This window comes from Triturus cristatus, chromosome 12 (assembly GCF_964204655.1).
Source record: "Triturus cristatus chromosome 12, aTriCri1.1, whole genome shotgun sequence".
NCBI classification, from domain to species: domain Eukaryota; kingdom Metazoa; phylum Chordata; class Amphibia; order Caudata; family Salamandridae; genus Triturus; species Triturus cristatus.
The window spans coordinates 519,639,520-519,658,273 of record NC_140595.1 but is presented as its reverse complement, the minus strand read 5'-3'; the positions used below and the strand labels follow the sequence as shown (position 1 = coordinate 519,658,273).

General features: G+C 45.7%; 1 protein-coding gene across 1 annotated transcript in view; it reads right to left on the bottom strand.

The window, feature by feature from the left end:
- HEATR3 (HEAT repeat containing 3) overlaps positions 1-7,211 on the bottom strand; it is a 302,330-nt gene extending 295,119 nt beyond the window's left edge. Inside the window, exon 1 of the mRNA XM_085637313.1 lies at positions 6,974-7,211. Coding sequence (XP_085493439.1) covers positions 6,974-7,114 — 141 coding nt within the window. The 5' untranslated portion in view covers positions 7,115-7,211. The remainder of the gene's footprint in view (positions 1-6,973) is intronic.
- Positions 7,212-18,754: the final 11,543 nt, after the last annotated feature.

Sequence of the window (18,754 nt, the reverse complement as noted above, 5' to 3'; positions counted from 1 at the left end):
ACAGGACATTAGACGGCAAGAAACACAAGACAGGCCATTGCTTTCTCAATCAGGTCTTCAATTCTAGTAAGTAGCAGCTGCTAGCTACCTTAAAAGCTGGTGGTTCGTCAAGTGTACCCAAGAAAAGAACTCCATCGCCTCTGTTTTAGTTGTAAACCTTTTTGTTGTGAACTTTTTTTTTCCTTTTGGAATACAAATATTTTCACACTTTGAGAGCCTGGAATTACATACACTCACCCTCTGCTCACTTGCCTCCCTCTGCTCTATGTCTCATTCCTATAGGACACTGGCTCTGTATATACTATACCAAAATGAATTATAGTGTGCACAGAGTCCAGTGGAACCCCAAAGGTAGGCAGAGGTAAAGTAGATAGCACCTTACTCTCCATTTGTGGTAGTGTGGGCGAGCAGTATGGCTTTATGAGAGGGTAGTGTTAAGCCTTTGTTGTACACACTTGTGCAGCAAATGATGTCACACACTCAAAGACTGAACTCAGACCAATTTGTTTGTATCAAAAATATTACGTTATTTTATTTCTAGAACCAAGCCAAGCCTGGTGCAGGTAAACGAAATAATACTTTGCAAAATCTTAAGCAATGTGAATGCAGGTTCAAATGCAGTTTGTTGAATTACAGGCAAGTCAATAGTTTAAAATTACTTTTCAGATCACTATGTATATTACTTTTTAGATTACTTTTGCTAATCAGTGTGATATGCCTAGATATCACACTGAGACATCTCCTAGACAAAAGGAGAGTTACTCACTTTTAGTACATATGCAGTTTTTCAATGTTTCCTTGAAAACTGTTCTACGTATTCCTATGGAAAACAATGAAGTTAACAGCTTGCAGGCAAGTACAAGTTTGTGGGAGTTGATATTCTGGGGTGAGAACCAGGGTTCGGTCAAGGATGCACTCTTGAAACACCCTCAGCGGCACTAGGGTGGCCAGGTGCAGAGCGCTGAGGCTCAATGTTATCCAATGGGGGATAGGAGGCCTCCGTTGGTGGCCGCTTACGAGCAGGCCACAAGGTTGTGGGAGCAAAGCTCCTGGTGTTAGGCTTGGGCCAAGGGGGGGGGGGGGGGGGGGGGGGTCGGGGAAATCAGAGTTAGGACCCAAAGTACACCTGCAGCGGCGGCTGGGTGCTGTTTTGGCGTTGGGTGTCCTTTGGTTTTCAATGGGGATTTTCCGGTTGCAACCAAGCCTGCAGGCTCAGGACGAAGATCTTCTGGAGGGGACCACTGGTTGAGAGGTAAGTTGGGATGCTGGGACACCGCCGGTTGGGCCACCCACGGCTGTGGGACAGAAGGTGCAGGGGTGTCGTTTTCTTACCAGCTCCGTTCGCACTGGTCCTCCAGAAAGACTACAAGCATCCAGAGATCACTAGATCTCAGGTCAGGATTGCCAGGGAGTCCTCCTCGTGGCGTTGGGCCACTTGAACTCGGGCAGTAGGCGTTGGGTGAAGAGCAGTGCAGACACAGTTTTGGCTGGGGCTAGAGTCTGTTGTTGAGCAAATCAGGTGCTCACAGGAGACAAAGTCTTGGGTTTGGAAGGCAGGGCAGGTCCTTCGGGTTCTTGAGGCTGCTGGGTGCAGGACACACCAATATTTAGCTGGATCAGGTTCGAGGAGGGGACAGGCCGGTAGGCCTGGGGCCAGTCAGTGGGTGCCCTCCTCTTCTTAGTTTCAGCACAGCTTCTTCGGTCCTTCTTTTCTTCTGGTCGGTTCTGGTCTGAGGAGGCAAGGTTTGGGGTTGCCCCTAAATACTAGATTTAGGGGCGTTACAGGTAAATAATGGTCGGGACCAATGGGTCCCTTCCCGGGGGGTGGGTACACCCCCTAATATGCCACCCTCCAGTGGGGAGGGGGCATACGCCTCTCTGGTTGGCTGGGTCCCCCCCCCCATGCAAGATGGCGGGACAGAGATGTGCTTCACCCTTCCTCACTTGGTCTCCCCACCAAGTTTCCCGCCCAAAGGGGAGGTCAGAACCGGTGCGAGCCAGTTGCTGGAAGTGGACCCAGCCCATCCCAGGGTCTTGGGGTGGGGGGGGGGGGGGGGGGGGGAGACTTGGCACCTCATACACCCCCCCCCCCCGCCCCGAGAGCAGGGGTCCGGAAACATGTCTGGTGGTACTATGTGTCAGCTGCCATAGTTTACCTTGATAACACTGTGGTTTCATCAGCGGTTCAATGACCGGAGGGCTGTTTTTTTCTGTTTTTTCTTAGGTTTCCGTCTTTGCCAGTCACTCTGGTTTGGTCATGTTCCTGACCTATCCTTTTTGTTGATTACCTTTCTATAAACCAGTCAGTTTCCTGGTTTTCAATTGATTATTGGACACCAGCATCGATTCTCGGGGTAGCATAGCTTGTCTTCTTTTATTGTAATCTTTTTCCATGTTGTTCATTCTTTATGGGTTTGACATTGTCGTGAGTTTGGCGTTTTCGTGTTTCAGCATATTAGTTGCAGTCCCCGTACATTACACATCATCAAGAGGAGTTCGCGTGTACGTTCACTTGAGTGAGTATACATACGTACACTTGTCTAGTACATTTGGGGTCATTTAGGCGGCATCATTGGAACACCATTTTTTTGTTCTATTCTGAATTAGAGTGGACAGACCCTTCTGCGTTCAGCATCAACACACCAGATTCTCGTGTTATTAAGTAAGGGCTGTTCACTTAGCACCATATTGTTCATTTTTCTTTTCTTCACATCAGATGTGTTGCTCACTAAGGGTGTGGTAATTATCGTTCTATTTTCCTTCTATTGATTTCAGACACAGCTTTCAGTCACTGCTTTCACGTTCTCCACATCGTTGATAATTGTCTGGACTTGCACACGTACAGGTGTGTTTTCATAACTCTGGTTTTGTACGATGTATCGGTTTCCTAACTTTTTCATCTTCATATATAATATGTTGCAAAACTATGTGTATTTCTTTCTCCACTTGTTCAACACAGGCCCCTGAAGAAGGGATTCTGGGCAATCCGGAAATGCATTGGGCATCAATCACAGCAACGTCAATCTCTTCTGTGACACAATTGTTATGTTGATGTTTTTTCTCAAATTCACTGAGACTTACTACTGACATGTTCTTTTAAGGACCCAAGTACTATTTCTGTTCAACAAAAATGTCATTATATCTCAATTTGATTCTTTACAGCTCAATAATTAAAGGAGCATAATTTTTGTTTAATTATAATATGTGATGTTGAATGTTTTTTCTTCAATGATGACAGTTTGTTCTGTTTAGTGTACTTTGTTTATCAGTTTTCATTTTCTATCATTGCTGTACACAGGGATGTGTGCCATGTCGACGCTTAACTTTGTTCTTCACCAAAACACGCAGCCTGCAGAGAGAGAGTGAGTGTGTAAAGGTATAGTGCCTCTAAGGGTGGCACAATCAGTGCTGTAGTCCTTAGAGGCCTTCCCCGGCAACAGTGCCCTTGGTACCATTTACAAGGGACTGACCTGTGGCCAAAGAGTGCCAGTTGGGTTTTGTTTTAATGCAGTTTTAGGGAAAGAACATAGGCCCTGGGTACCTGCTTGGCAGGAACCCTGTGCACACTCAGTCAAAGTACATCAGCAGTTTGGCAAAAAGTGGGGGCAACCATGCAAAAAGATGGCACTTTCTTAAAATTCCCACTTGCTGTTATCGGTCCTAAACCTTTCCTGCAGAGCAGCTTTTTGAATTTTACAAAAGCGCACTCTGTGGGAATAAAAAGCTGCTATGGGAAACATTGCAACTAAACAGCAGAGAAGGTATATACAGTCCCGCTTAATTCCTTCTAGCTTTTGAAGTGGTGACAAGGACGACAGAATTTATTACAATGCAAAACAGACCTGCCTCTATTTGTATCAGGTTTACCTTAGCCAAATATCACAACTACTTAATAGTCATTTTCCAGAGTTTCTCATTAGGAGTTAACTTATTAGCGCAAGAGGAAAATTTAGCTCTAATTTCAAATGTATCGCCTTTGAGATCTCTTCTATTATTCACACATTTTCACTCTGACATTTGAAACATTACCTTTCATTCTTTTGGATACAAATGTGCCCATCGCGCTTCTTTGACTGTTTAGCTGGAAAATTACACAAGACTTTCATTTCCCGACACAAACTACAAAGTGAGCCTGACCTTCTGAAAGTGGAGGATAGAGCCTTGTTTCTCGCTGGTACCATATTGAGTGTTAATAAATGCAGATCTCCCTAGCAGAACGTTTACTTACAGCCCCATGTAGCAGAAGGAAAATTCAACACCCCTGAAACCTAATCAAGTCTTTTGAAAAAGAATTTAAATTGGGTCAACCAATAAAATTACTCAAAATGAACTAATGATTAATTACTTTTTAGGGCGAGAAAGCAAAAGACACACAATTGATGGACGGAACGCAGAACAAATCAAAACATTCACCCCCAGTCAGAGATCTGGGTTAAATCCATCATTCTTTTGCTCACCATGCCACCCCAGTTTAGACCTGGCCATATTCAAATCAGTCTTGACCCTGTGCCTCATGGGAACAGTCCAGCCCGAACTGCCAAGCCAGGTCCTCCCAGGACCGGAAACAAGCATCCTAGGGCCGGTTTCGGGGTTTCACCCCTCTTCAGCCAGGATAGCTTGATTCCAGTGGCACAGTGAGCCCATGACCCACGTCTGGGCATACATGGTTCCCTTAGGGCGAGAAAGCAAAAGACACAATTGATGGAGGGAATGCAGAACAAATCAAAACATTCACCCCCAGTCAAGAGATCTGTTCCCATGCGGCACAGGGTCAAGACTGATTTGCATATGGCTGGGTTCAAACTGGAATGGCATGGTGAGCAAAAAAACAATGGATTTAGGCCCAGATCTCTGTACTGGGGTGAATGTATGACATTGTTCTGCATTCTGTCCATCAACTGTTGTTTTTGCATTAGTCAGCCCGAGTGGGAAGGGTATGCCCAGACGTGGGTCCCATGCTCTCCATGCCACTGGAATCAAGCTATCCTGGCTGAAGAGGGGTGAAACCCCGAAACCGGTCCTAGGATGTTTGTTTACAGTCCAGGGAGGACCTGGCTTGGCAGTTCGGGCTGGACTGTTCCCATGAGGCACAGGGTCAAGACTGATTTGCATATGGCTGGGTTCAAACTGGAATGGCATGGTGAGCAAAAAAACGATGGATTTAGGCCCAGATCTCTGTACTGGGGTGAATGTATGACATTGGTCTGCATTCTGTCCATCAACTGTTGTTTTTGTAATTACTTTAAGCATTCAATTTTTTTCCCCTTTCTCCCTTCTGTGATACTCTTATTTTAGCTATTTCTTCTGTTGGAGATGACTTCAGTTTTTTTTATTTTTATTTTATTATTGATGCAAAAGAAATACTGAAGAAAATAAATGCATATACATCGGGGAAATGCCACCCTTCGTGAATATGTATTATGGAACAAAAGTGAGATTACGAAAAGACAGGCTCTATGAATGTGTAAAACACAGCTGCAATAACAGACATCACAACGCACACTGCCTGGCTGCTACGGTTGAGGAGAAATGCAATCAATTAAAGCGTTTCTAACATAGAAGATATGGACGTCGCCACCACTGCCAGCAACATTATATTACAACCACCATCTTAATCACCGCAATCATTTCCGCCACTGGCATTATCACAACCACCATTACTGCTTCCAACACCACCATTGCATTTATCAGCATCACCAATATCACTGTTGCCCCACTATCACCACCACCATTATAACCTCTCAACTATCACCGCCTCCAACATCATCACTATTGAAAGCATTACACACACTTTCACGAGCAATGCCACTGACACTATTACCACACCATATTTACCACCACGACTACCACCACCATCAGTAGCACTATTGCCACCTGTATTACCACTACCACAAACACCACACTATCATCTCCACCATTACCAACACCACTACCACCAGCATCATGGCCCCACCACCACTATAATATAACATGTATTTGTAAAGCGCATGTTCCCACCTTGGTACAGCTTGTCAAGGAATGTTTATGTTTTACAACTCAGTGGTACTCATTCTAACATTACCATCACTTCCATTATAATTAGCAACACCATTACCACTGCCACATTACTACCAACACCAGCACCTCCATTACCACCAACACCAGAGCCACTACCATCACCATTATAACTCTCACGACGGTCACCAGAACAACTACCACCACCACCACCACCACCACCACCACCACTTCACTAGTACCTTCAGGATCACCATTACCACTGCCAAAATTACCACCACCTATATATCCACCATCATCGTGCCAAGCATTAGAGCACCATTAACCCACAACAATTACTAACAAATCTTCCATTAGCATCACATCACCACCATTAACTATACCACCATCACAATAACTATCTCCACTACCACTATAATCCCAATTATTATTAATACCACGCTCATCACCACCATCGTTAACATCACTGTTGCAACCACCACTACCAGCAGCACCACTACTACCATCAATAGCTAGCTGTACCAGTATCACACCACCGCCATTATCAAGACTAACACAAGCACTGCTGCCAACACCATCAACAATAATAGCTCCATCATCATCATTACTACCACCAGCACTACCGCGATCAACACAAGTGCTACTACCACCTTCCCGAATTCGAGTGCCACAACAACTTCAATCAACACTACAAGGGTCACCATCATCAGCAGCATTACCAAATTTTACCGTGTATGTGTGTGTAAAAGCAATATATATTCAACGATGTTATAAGAGCGGTGATACAGGCATGTGTGAAAGCTATTGGCTTTGCCAACGCTTGTTCATAAGGTACGTCAACCGTTGTCAACTACAATAGATCCCTAGCTTTCCCGCCCCACTGCCAGCTTTCCTTAGGAGTCACTCCTCTCGTCCCGCACCCCTATTGCTGCTCCAATCGCTTCCTACAAAAGCACTGTTATGAACAACAAGTACTCACTTTTTCCAGAAGTTCTGATGTTCCTATGTGGTCTCCGTTCTCGCACTCCATGGGTCCTGCTTCACAGTCCTCGCCTTCAGAGGTTGCCAGCGGTGATAAGCCAGCTCTGTTGCGGAACCTGCGGCCCCGGGTCTTCCCCATCACAAGCCGCAGCAGCTTTTAAAGAAGACTAGTTTAAGTGGCCATGGTAGACGTTCACGTGGAGGCACGAATGGCTTCGCTCGGCGCATGCGTGCTGAGTCCCCTTCGCAACCTGCGAGTCAGGCAAAAACATAGAGGACGGACTCACAGATGCTGTGTTTTTTTTTTTGGTTAACAGAAGTAGGAACTAAATCGGACTTAAAAACACAAATGTTATAAATTAGAATCATATAAAACGAATATTTCGTCTTTGACTAATACTGCAATGAAAACGAGTAAACGTCTGAGTTTTTATTATATGTACGAATTTATTTCACATTCAACGGTAATATTCAGCTCGAGTCTGTTGCAATATTGAGGAATAGTTGGTAGCTGCTTTCACCGAGAAAACGTTACTCTATTCTGGCAGACGAAAATTAATTTGTAATCGCTGACCTGACATCATTCTAAGATGTCCGACAGTTGTCATTAAGTACCACTGAAATGTAAGATTTTATTTTGCTTTCCCATTTCCCAACTTCATCGAGAATTACGTCTCATGTGGAACAGGCATACTAGGCATTCTTTATAGGGACACCCGATGTAGTGAAGATTCACATTCAAATTGATATATAAAGGTTCCTTTACTCACAACTCTGCAATAGCTGGACACAGCAAAGAAATAGCGCCTTCCTAATCCAATCTCCAAATCCCACCCGCCCTCCAGAGAACTTTGCCTTATTCCACACTCTAAATTACCTCACATTTAGTTTACGTTGCATATTCCACTGCTTGCAAGCAGCAACTCCACACATCCTTCCTATTTATACACACCAATAATAACAATGAATCAATATACAAAGAATATTATCACACAACACTTAATAATGACACATTTGATAACATTTTGATACTGCCTTATGGTTTATTAAAACCAATATTCTATAAACATGATACAAAAAGCTCAAAATAACATGTCAAAATTGTTAATAATAAACACATAGTATTGTCGCTAATTATATTCTAACACAAAATCTTTTAGTTGAGCCGGAGTTTGAATAATCCTCCCAAGTCTTTCCGTTCCTTCTTCACCTACACTATCTCTCCGTCCCCCCGAACTTCTTTAATTTCTTCAGAGAATTCTACTCCACTGTCATGCACCATAACCTCATAATTCTGCCATAACCAATCATCCTCAAAGGACTCATTTCCCTCAGTGGAATTCTTCACATGTTCTGTGCCCTTGTATTTTGCCATACACCCCATGTACCACACCCTGTTATCACTTAACCTTGCTGAATTTTTCAAACACTCCTCAACTCTCAATGGTTCAGAATACACTTTCACCTTTAGGGACTTTTCACACCTTTCTAACCTTCACCCAATCACCTTTAACCAATCTCTCCACCTTGGTCCCTTTCTTAGCGTCAAAATAATCTTTGTACACACGATGAGCTTTTAAAATGTTTTCTTTTTCTTTATCTGGAAGCCATTATATTTCCCTTGCACTATCCATCCACCCTAGATTATCCTTGGTGTTTGGTTCTCTGCTCCGCATGAGAACAAAAAGGACTGAAACCCGTGAGTGAAGGAGTCAGACAATACGCCCACAACATCTTCTTTATGTCAACCTCCTATTTCATATTATTCCCACTGGCTATCTGAATAGTTCTTTTAATCACTCGATTAAAGCATTCCACTGCACTATTCCCAGCTGGATGATAAACTGAGGTATTCAAATGTTTGACACCATTCCTTTTTAGGAATTCCTCCACTACTACAGCCTTAAATTTGGGGCGATTATCATTCAACAGTTTTTTAGGCAAACCCTCTCTTAAAAATAGCTTGTGCAAAAATGTCACCACCATCTCCGTATCAGCTTTTTGTACAATCTCCAGTTTTACCCACTTACTAAAATAATCTATCCATGCAATGATGTTTTTGCTCTCCCCCATCTCTATCTGAACCGGACCAACAAAATCTACTGCCAAAATTTCCCAAACCTTTTTAGGACATTCCATTGGTATCAGAGCTGGTCTGATACTCTTCAAACTCTTATCTGAGCCAGCACATTGCACACAATCCCTTAGTACTCTTTCTATGTCCAGATCCATTCCTGGCTACCAGTATAAAGATTTCACTCTCGTTTTTGTTCTCACTGCACCAAAATGCCCTTCATGACATAATTCTAACACCTTCTTCTTCAAACACTGCGGGGGCACAATTCTTCTTCCCCCATAACAAAATCTGCCTTCACAGCTAACTCATCTATGACCTCCCAAAATCACATCCGGACAACTCTTCCTGTCCACCCATCCTCCCTGGACATATTTCTTCACCATTGCCAGTTCAACATCCTTCTCATTTTCTTCTCTTCACTCTTCCTTCCCAATAGAGTCCAAACCATCATCATCTGCATAAGCAACCTGAAATTCATCCCACTCACTCCAGGACAGTTCCTTGACAGGTACAGGTATGCAATTTATACAGTCTGCCACTTTATTTTGCACGCCTGGTACACATCTTATCTGATAATTTAAATCCTGCAGTTTCACAGAGAACCTTGCAATTCTCGAAGATGCCTTCAAGAAATCACCAGTAGTGAGCAGGTTAACCAATGTTTTATGATCCATCCTCACATCAAATTCAGTACCCCATACAAAGGGCCTGAAATGTTCCATGCTCCATCCACACCCACCCCCTTCTTACTGGCATCTACTGTTATGATGCTACGCAACCCTGGGTCACACCCATGACTGGGTGCAGCCTTGCTAATGACCTCTTTAATGCTCTGAAATGATCCCCACACACTCTTGATTCCATTCAAGTTTACTCTGAGTCTTCAACAACTGTCTTATTCCAAACGTCTTCTCTGCAAACTTGCTAACAAACTTGGAGTAATATTTTGCAAGCCCCAAAAATAAGCATATCTCATCCTTGTTATTAGGTGCTTGGGCTTTCCTTATCACTTCCACCAATTCCTTCTTAGGTGAAATTTCTTCCTAATGACATGACCCAAATAAGGGATTTGGTTTTTAGCAAATTTACACTTTGCAAATTCTGCAGTCAGACCTTTTGTCTCCAACACTCTCATAACATTCCTTAACCTTTCATCATGCTCTCTCCTGCTTCTTCCCTTTATTAGAATGTCATCTTGAAAATACAGGACTCCATCAATCCCTCCCAAGATCTCACCCATCAACCTCTGGTAAACTGACGCATCCATATGGTGTAATGAAAGCCATTATCTTCCTACTCTTTTCATGCAATGGTACCTGGTGATATGCTGATGAAAGGTCAACACTCAAGAACCACTTCATATTTTTCGTCTTGGACAGTAGCTCGTTTATCTTCGGCAATGGATAGTTATCCACCTGAATATGCTTATTCACCCCCCCTTAAATCGATACACAGTCTAATCTTGCCATTTGGTTTCCTAGCTACCGCCACCAGTGATATCCATTCTGAAGATTCAATGCAATTGATTATTCCAACCTTTCCCAGTCTCATCAATTATTTTTTTCACTTCACTTCTAACCACAAAGGGCACATTCCTCCCTTTGTAATTCACTTGAATTGCATTCTGTTTAAGCACAATTCTATGCTTGAACCCTTTAAGCATTCCAATTTTGCCTGAAAACACTTCCGGAAATTCCTTACATATATCTTTACCCACACTGTCACAGTCATCCATTAATAACACTCGCTCCTTGCTATTAGGATTCATTATAATGTACAAACTTATTTGGTCTATCCATCCTAATAAACATGGTCCATATTTGGTAACATACAACTTTCCGTTGGCATTCCTTCCTTTAAACTTGAGTAATACCTCCCTATACCCCACCATAAGTATAACCTCCCCTGTAAATCTCTCAGGTAGGATATCCAAACTCTTCAAATGTTTCCCAATTGCACCCTCAAACTTCTTCTTCCACATGTCCTGATTAATTATAGTGTACGGTGGCACGGAATCTGCCACCTGTATCTCACTGAGATACCCGGCACCACCACTTCACCCTTAGGTTTCATTCTGGAACTCATAACTCATGCCCTTATTTAGTTAGTACAGTAACAGTCAACCCGGTTATATTCAGCGCCAGGAGGCTCCGTCTGGAGTGACAGTTGCGCTATATAAACTCACCTTTCATTCATTCATTCATTCATTAATTCATTCATTCATTCATTCATTCATAGCTACATCTGAAATTGCATTGCTTACCTTTAGAATACCCTCGTCCACTTCCGATTGGTCCTCATCAGATGTGGACTCCTGAGAATCGGACACACATTGAACTTTCTACCTTTTATCTCTTCTTCTGCACGTTCTCGCAAAATGCCAAATTAACCCACACATTGAACATTTCTGATCTCTTGCCCTACACTTCTTGCAATTTGCTAAGTGTTCATGACTTCTACAAAATGCTAATATACTAGGGTGAAGCTCGGACTCGTGTGGGTGTTGGGGGCCAGTGTCAAGAGGGGTGTGCCGGGACAGAAGGGGGCAGGGGTTCGTTGCAGTAGACCTATTGTACAAGGTGAGATTCAATGGGGTGTGTCCGTCCGCTGCCCTCCTCTAGCTCCCCACCTCCCAAGGCCTTCAACAGGTGTATTATGTGACTGCTGGTTGGGTGCCTACGCCTTCCCCGGTGTTTCCATTGCTGAATGCTGTAAGTATGGTGTCCCAGTATTGTGCTATAGGGTATTTGCGGAGCCCCGCCGTTTCCTCCCTATGCAATGCTGTGCTCTCCGCCTGCGCCCATATCTTAAGTGAGCCCGTCCAACTGATTATCTCTGGGGGGTCAGCCTGCCTCCACCGCTTTGTTATCAAGCGTTTGGCAACTATTAGTCCTAAGTCTCTGAACCGTGAGGTAACTGTTTTTCTTGGACCCAACATAGACCCCTAGAATGCAGATCTCCCACGTGGGCGGCAAGGACGTGTCGGTGCAGGTCGCCAATGCTGCAGCAACGTCTCGCCAGTAACGGTGGAGGGAGGCGCAGGACCACTTCCTGTTTTTTTTTTAATGCAGATTTATATAGCGCGAACTCGACCCAAAGGTATTGGAGCGCTTTACATGAGCACGGTTATGTTACACAAGGACACATTCAGGCACGGGGAGATTAAGTGATTTGCCCAGAATCACAGTATATGGACGGGACCCCGAGGCTCGAACCTTGTTTTCCAGCACCATAGTCGGCAGTCTAGCCGACGGACCACATCCTCTCTCCTTGTTTGTTGTTTTTACCGGAGCGCCAACCTATCACTTTTGAATACGCTCCGTACCTCCCCTCCCTCCCCACTGCACTGACCCCCGCAAGGCCAGCGGTGTCTTAATTAAAGACATCTGGTCTCAAATTGCATCATTTAATTGTGGGCTCGCGACTTATTTTATCCACTTTTTGAACAGTTTCTGTATGCGCGCCACTCATCACAGTGAATAAATACAGTAGATTAATTTGAGCTTCCACACAGTAATCCGCCCTGCTTCGCTGTCAAGAACATATACCCGTCTATTCACCCAGAGCCTCCAAAATGCACGTTATGCAGGATCAAACCAGCCTTCTAATCAGACTGTAGACAGGCCAACAAATCCCACTGTGAATAGCTTTTGTCATCCACTTTAACAAGCATTTGCAATGCAATAGGTCTCGCATTTATACGAGTTTGAGCTATTGGCATTGTAAATGACAATGCCTTTTATTTATGTTTTAAAAACCCACACATCAATAAAAGGCATTGCCATTTACAGTGCCAATAGCTCAAACTCTTAACAACTGCGAGACCTATTGCATTGCAAATGCTTGTTTCTTTTGTCTGGTTCTCGTTTCTTCCTCAACATCCACAGCTAGCCCGTTCCTCGGTCCTGGTTGCACAGTAATTGTATATTTAAAAGTGCCTTGTATTGTCGGCCCTAGCCACTTAAATACAGTTAGCTATTTTTTTACTTCATTTTGCAAACTCCTAGTTTACGGTGTACGTTTTGTTCCTATTATACACAGCATCCTGTTAAATCAGTTGTACAGGGAATATCTTAGTACCTCTGAAAATATGCTCTTGTCAACTCTGCCTCTTCTGCACACACAAGTGGTGTTCTAGTGCTGTCTCTGGTTGTGTGGGTTAGATGAATGTATATCCTCACGCTTTGAGAGGAGTATTCCAACAAACTACAACATCTAAATGATGTAAGGGTTGCAAAGTTTAGATACAAACTAACTTAGTTATATGCAGCTTTCTTTAGCCACTTTACTAGGAAGATGTAAGCGCACTTTACAGATAACTAGGAAGATAAAAATGCTAAACAGTAAGAAACAGTGCCATGGAACAGAAAACAGTTAGAACAGACTAGACATAGTTGTATGTATTATATAATATGTTGTATTGTAAGATATAGCGCTCACAACCCGCTGAAGAGCTTGTCTTCATGGGTAGCATGTTACACCACGTAAGGCAATGATCTTCAAACTTTTCAATGCCATGCCACTCCTGTAGGGGGAAAAAAATCATCAAAGTCCCCCTCAAAAATGTTCACAATTATTCTAATAAACTGGCAATGTTTAAATATGACTTATTTAAACATTGCAGTTAAGTTCTGATGCAGTTTTAAAATTCCAATCAAATACATGATTGCCAAACATACTATTCTTGTCAAGCAGGCCTTACTAACATGTAAAAGTATCCACAGTGCGATTATTAGAAATGGGGGTGGAGGGTTTGAAGAATATTTGGAGTCTCTTCCTTTTTGACACCTTCTCCCAGCCTGGAAATAATTGTCAAAAGATGTTAGCAATGTCCCATTACAGGGCAACTTACTGTCGCTCATCTTTTTCAGCTGAAAACAAAGCACTGTTCTCAGCATAATGCTTCTTTTGGCAAGAGCCTGACCCGGATTCACTTGAGGCCCAGTTTAAAGATCACTGGCGTCGGGTGTGGTTGGAAGGATGTGGTCTTTGTTTTAATCCTATGTGTGAAGTTTTTCCATGTGGTGCGCGGTGACTACCGAGGTGCAGATATTAGGTTAATGGGACGCAATGCTTAGGAGTGTGATGGATGAAGTGTGAGATGGGCGCGCAGTTTATGGTTTTCGGTAAGGTGGCAGCTCTGCATTGCCCTTAATGGGATTTCTTATGTTCATAGTCCACTTACCTAATTACTGTCTATTCTGAAATATTTTGTTTAAAGTTAATGTTCCTGAGCAGGCGTTGATATATACATGTTTAGTTTTCAGTATCTTTAACTGTGATTTGTGCTACACTAATTCTCCTTTGCTCCACTCTTCTATAGCAGTTACTTGTGTTTGAACCAAGTACTTGCTGAAAAAGTAGCCGCTTGGTGGCTTTTAAAAGTAATTTCTTACCTAACACCCATTAACTGTAACCAGAGGCGCAACTAGAGCCAAATTTCGGGGGGGGGGGGGGGGGGGGGGCTAAGCAAAAATTTCGGGGGGCTGAATCTTTAAACAGTAGGCAGAGTGGCGCTGATTTCGGGGGTGGGGGGGGCTGAATCTAGGCAGAGTGGAGCTGCAGGGGCTCTTAGAAGGGGTGAAACAACAGCGAGGCCTCATTTACATACAAATGGTCTTTTAAAGACCTGTGAAGTGCTCGGGCGCGGCTTTGTGTCTGCCCGGGAAGCGGTCTCATCCCGGGCTGCCACACACGACGGGGGGGGGGTGGGGGGTGTCTGAAGCCCCTTGAGTTCAATGGGTGTTGCGCGCCTGACTGTAACCCCGCATTGGCTGTACGACTATGATGTACAATACACCCCACCTGCTGTTCAGAATAGAGGTTCATTTATGCAGTGGTGCCCTCAACCCTTGTGCACCGAGAGGTGCAGCATGTCGGGGGTAGGATGCGATCGCGGAGTTGTGTACGTGTTTATCCAAGTACCAGAATATCTATGTGCAGCCGATGAGGAGAGGGGTGCACTGGCAGACCTGTGGGAGTGTTTATACGAGTACTAGAATATCTGCGTGTACAGCCGGTCAGGAGAGGGGTGCACTGGCAGAGCTGTGGGGGTGTTTGTCAGAATACTAGAATATCTGCGTGTACAGCCGGTCAGGGGAGGGGTGCACTGGCAGAGCTGCGGAGGTGTTTGTCCGAGTACTAGAATATCTGTGTATGCAGCCGATCAGGAGAGAGGTGCACTGGCAGAGCTGTGGGGGTGTTTGTCCGAGTACTAGAATATCTGTGTATGCAGCCGATCAGGAGAGAGGTGCACTGGCAGAGCTGTGGGGGTGTTTGTCAGAGTACTAGAATATCTGCGTGTACAGCCGGTCAGGAGAGGGGTGCACTGGCAGAGCTGTGGGGGTGTTTGTCAGAGTACTAGAATATCTGTGTGTACAGCCGGTCAGGAGTGAGGTGCTCTGGCAGAGCTGCGGAGGGGTTTGTCAGAGTACTAGAATATCTGTGTATGCAGCCGATCAGGAGAGAGGTGCACTGGCAGAGCTGTGGGGGTGTTTGTCAGAGTACTAGAATATCTGTGTGTACAGCCGGTCAGGAGAGAGGTGCTCTGGCAGAGCTGCGGAGGTGTTTGTCAGAGTACTAGAATATCTGTGTGTACAGCCGATCAGGAGAGAGGTGCACTGGCAGAGCTGTGGGGGTGTTTGTCAGAGTACTAGAATATCTGCGTGTACAGCCGGTCAGGAGAGGGGTGCACTGGCAGAGCTGCGGAGGTGTTTGTCCGAGTACTAGAATATCTGTGTATGCAGCCGATCAGGAGAGAGGTGCACTGGCAGAGCTGTGGGGGTGTTTGTCAGAGTACTAGAATATCTGTGTGTACAGCCGGTCAGGAGAGAGGTGCACTGGCAGAGCTGTGGGGGTGTTTGTCCGAGTACTAGAATATCTGTGGGTACAGCCGATCAGGAGAGAGGTGCTCTGGCAGAGCTGCGGAGGTGTTTATCCGAGTAATAGAATATCTGTAGGTACAGCCGGTCAGGAGAGAGGTGCACTGGCAGAGCTGTTGAGGTGTTTGTCCGAGTACTAGAATATCTGTGTATGCAGCCGATCCAGAGGGAGGTGCACTGGCAGAGCTGTGGGGGTGTTTATCCGAGTACTGGAATATCTGTAGGTACAGCCGGTCAGGAGAGAGGTGCTCTGGCAGAGCTGTGGAGGTGTTTGTCCGAGTACTAGAATATCTGTGTGTACAGACGATCCGGAGAGAGGTGCTCTGGCAGAGCTGTGGAGGTGATTATCCGAGCACTAGAATATCTGTGCAGGCAGCCGATCAGGAGAGGGGTGCACTGGCAGAGCTGTGGGGGTGTTTGTCCGAGTACTCAAATATCTGTGTGTACAGCCGGTCAGGAGAGAGGTGCACTGGCAGAGCTGTGGAAGTGTTTGTCAGAGTACTAGAATTTCTGTGTATGCAGCCGATCAGGAGAGAGTTGCACTGGCAGAGCTGTGGGGGTGTTTGTCAGAGTACTAGAATATCTGTGTGTACAGCCGGTCAGGAGAGAGGTGCTCTGTTAGAGCTGTGGAGGTGTTTGTCCCAGTACTAGAATATCTGTGTGTACAGACGATCCGGAGAGAGGTGCTCTGGCAGAGCTGTGGAGGTGATTATCCGAGCACTAGAATATCTGTGCAGGCAGCCGATCAGGAGAGGGGTGCACTGGCAGAGCTGTGGGGGTGTTTGTCCGAGTATTTGAATATCTGTGTGTACAGCCGGTCAGGAGAGAGGTGCACTGGCAGAGCTGTGGAAGTGTTTGTCAGAGTACTAGAATATCTGTGTATGCAGCCGATCAGGAGAGAGGTGCACTGGCAGAGCTGTGGGGGTGTTTGTCAGAGTACTAGAATATCTGTGTGTACAGCCGATCAGGAGAGAGGTGCACTGGCAGAGCTGTGGAGGTGTTTGTCAGAGTACTAGAATATCTGTGTGTACCGCCGATCAGGAGAGAGGTGCTCTGGCAGAGCTGCGGAGGTGTTTATCCGGGTACTGGAATATCTGTGTGTACAGCCGATCAGGAGAGAGGTGCTCTGGCAGAGCTGTGGAGGTGTTTATCCGGGTACTGGAATATCTGTGGGTACAGCCGGTCAGGAGAGAGGTGCACTGGCAGAGCTGTGGAGGTGTTTATCCGAGTACTAGAATATCTGTTGTACAGCCGGTCAGGAGAGAGGTGCACCGGCAGAGCTGGGGAGGTGTTTATCCGAGTACTGGAATATCTGTGGGTACCGCCGGTCAGGAGAGAGGTGCACTGGCAGAGCTGTGGGGGTGTTTATCCGAGTACTAGAATATCAGTAGGTACAGCCGACCAGGAGAGAGGTGCACTGGCAGAGCTGTGGGGGTGTTTATCCGAGTACTAGAATATCAGTAGGTACAGCCGGTCAGGAGAGAGGTGCACTGGCAGAGCTGCGGAGGTGTTTATCCGAGCACTAGAATTTCGGTAGGTACAGTCGGTCAGGAGAGAGGTGCACTGGCAGAGCTGTGGGGGTGTTTATCCGAGTACTAGAATATCAGTAGGTACAGCCGTTCAGGAGAGAGGTGCACTGGCAGAGCTGCGGAGGTGTTTATCCGAGCACTAGAATTTCAGTAGGTACAGCCGGTCAGGAGAGAGGTGCACTGGCAGAGCTGCGGAGGTGTTTATCCGAGCACTAGAATTTCAGTAGGTACAGCCGGTCAGGAGAGAGGTGCACTGGCAGAGCTGTGGGGGTGTTTATCCGAGTACTAGAATATCAGTAGGTACAGTCGACCAGGAGAGAGGTGCACTGGCAGAGCTGCGGAGGTGTTTATCCGAGCACTAGAATTTCAGTAGGTACAGCCGGTCAGGAGAGAGGTGCACTGGCAGAGCTGCGGAGGTGTTTATCCGAGCACTAGAATTTCAGTAGGTACAGCCGTTCAGGAGAGAGGTGCACTGGCAGAGCTGCGGAGGTGTTTATCCGAGCACTAGAATTTCAGTAGGTACAGTCGGTCAGGAGAGAGGTGCACTGGCAGAGCTGTGGGGGTGTTTATCCGAGTACTAGAATATCAGTAGGTACAGCCGTTCCGGAGAGAGGTGCACTGGCAGAGCTTCGGAGGTGTTTATCCGAGCACTAAAATTTCAGTAGGTACAGTCGGTCAGGAGAGAGGTGCACTGGCAGAGCTGTGGGGGTGTTTATCCGAGCACTAGAATTTCAGTAGGTACAGTCAGTCAGGAGAGAGGTGCACTGGCAGAGCTGCGGAGGTGTTTATCCGAGCACTAGAATTTCAGTAGGTACAGTCGGTCAGGAGAGAGGTGCACTGGCAGAGCTGTGGGGGTGTTTATCCGAGTACTAGAATATCAGTAGGTACAGCCGTTCAGGAGAGAGGTGCACTGGCAGAGCTGTGGGGGTGTTTATCCGAGTACTAGAATATCTGTGTGTACAGCCGGTCAGGAGAGAGGTGCTCTGGCAGAGCTGCGGAGGTGTTTATCCGAGCACTAGAATTTCAGTAGGTACAGTCGGTCAGGAGAGAGGTGCACTGGCAGAGCTGTGGGGGTGTTTGTCAGAGTACTAGAATATCTGTGTGTACAGCCGGTCAGGAGAGAGGTGCTCTGGCAGAGCTGCGGAGGTGTTTATCCGAGCACTAGAATTTCAGTAGGTACAGTCGGTCAGGAGAGAGGTGCACTGGCAGAGCTGTGGGGGTGTTTATCCGAGCACTAGAATGGCAGAGTTGTAATTCAGTTTCAGTGCTTGAATACGAGGTAGTGCAAAAGA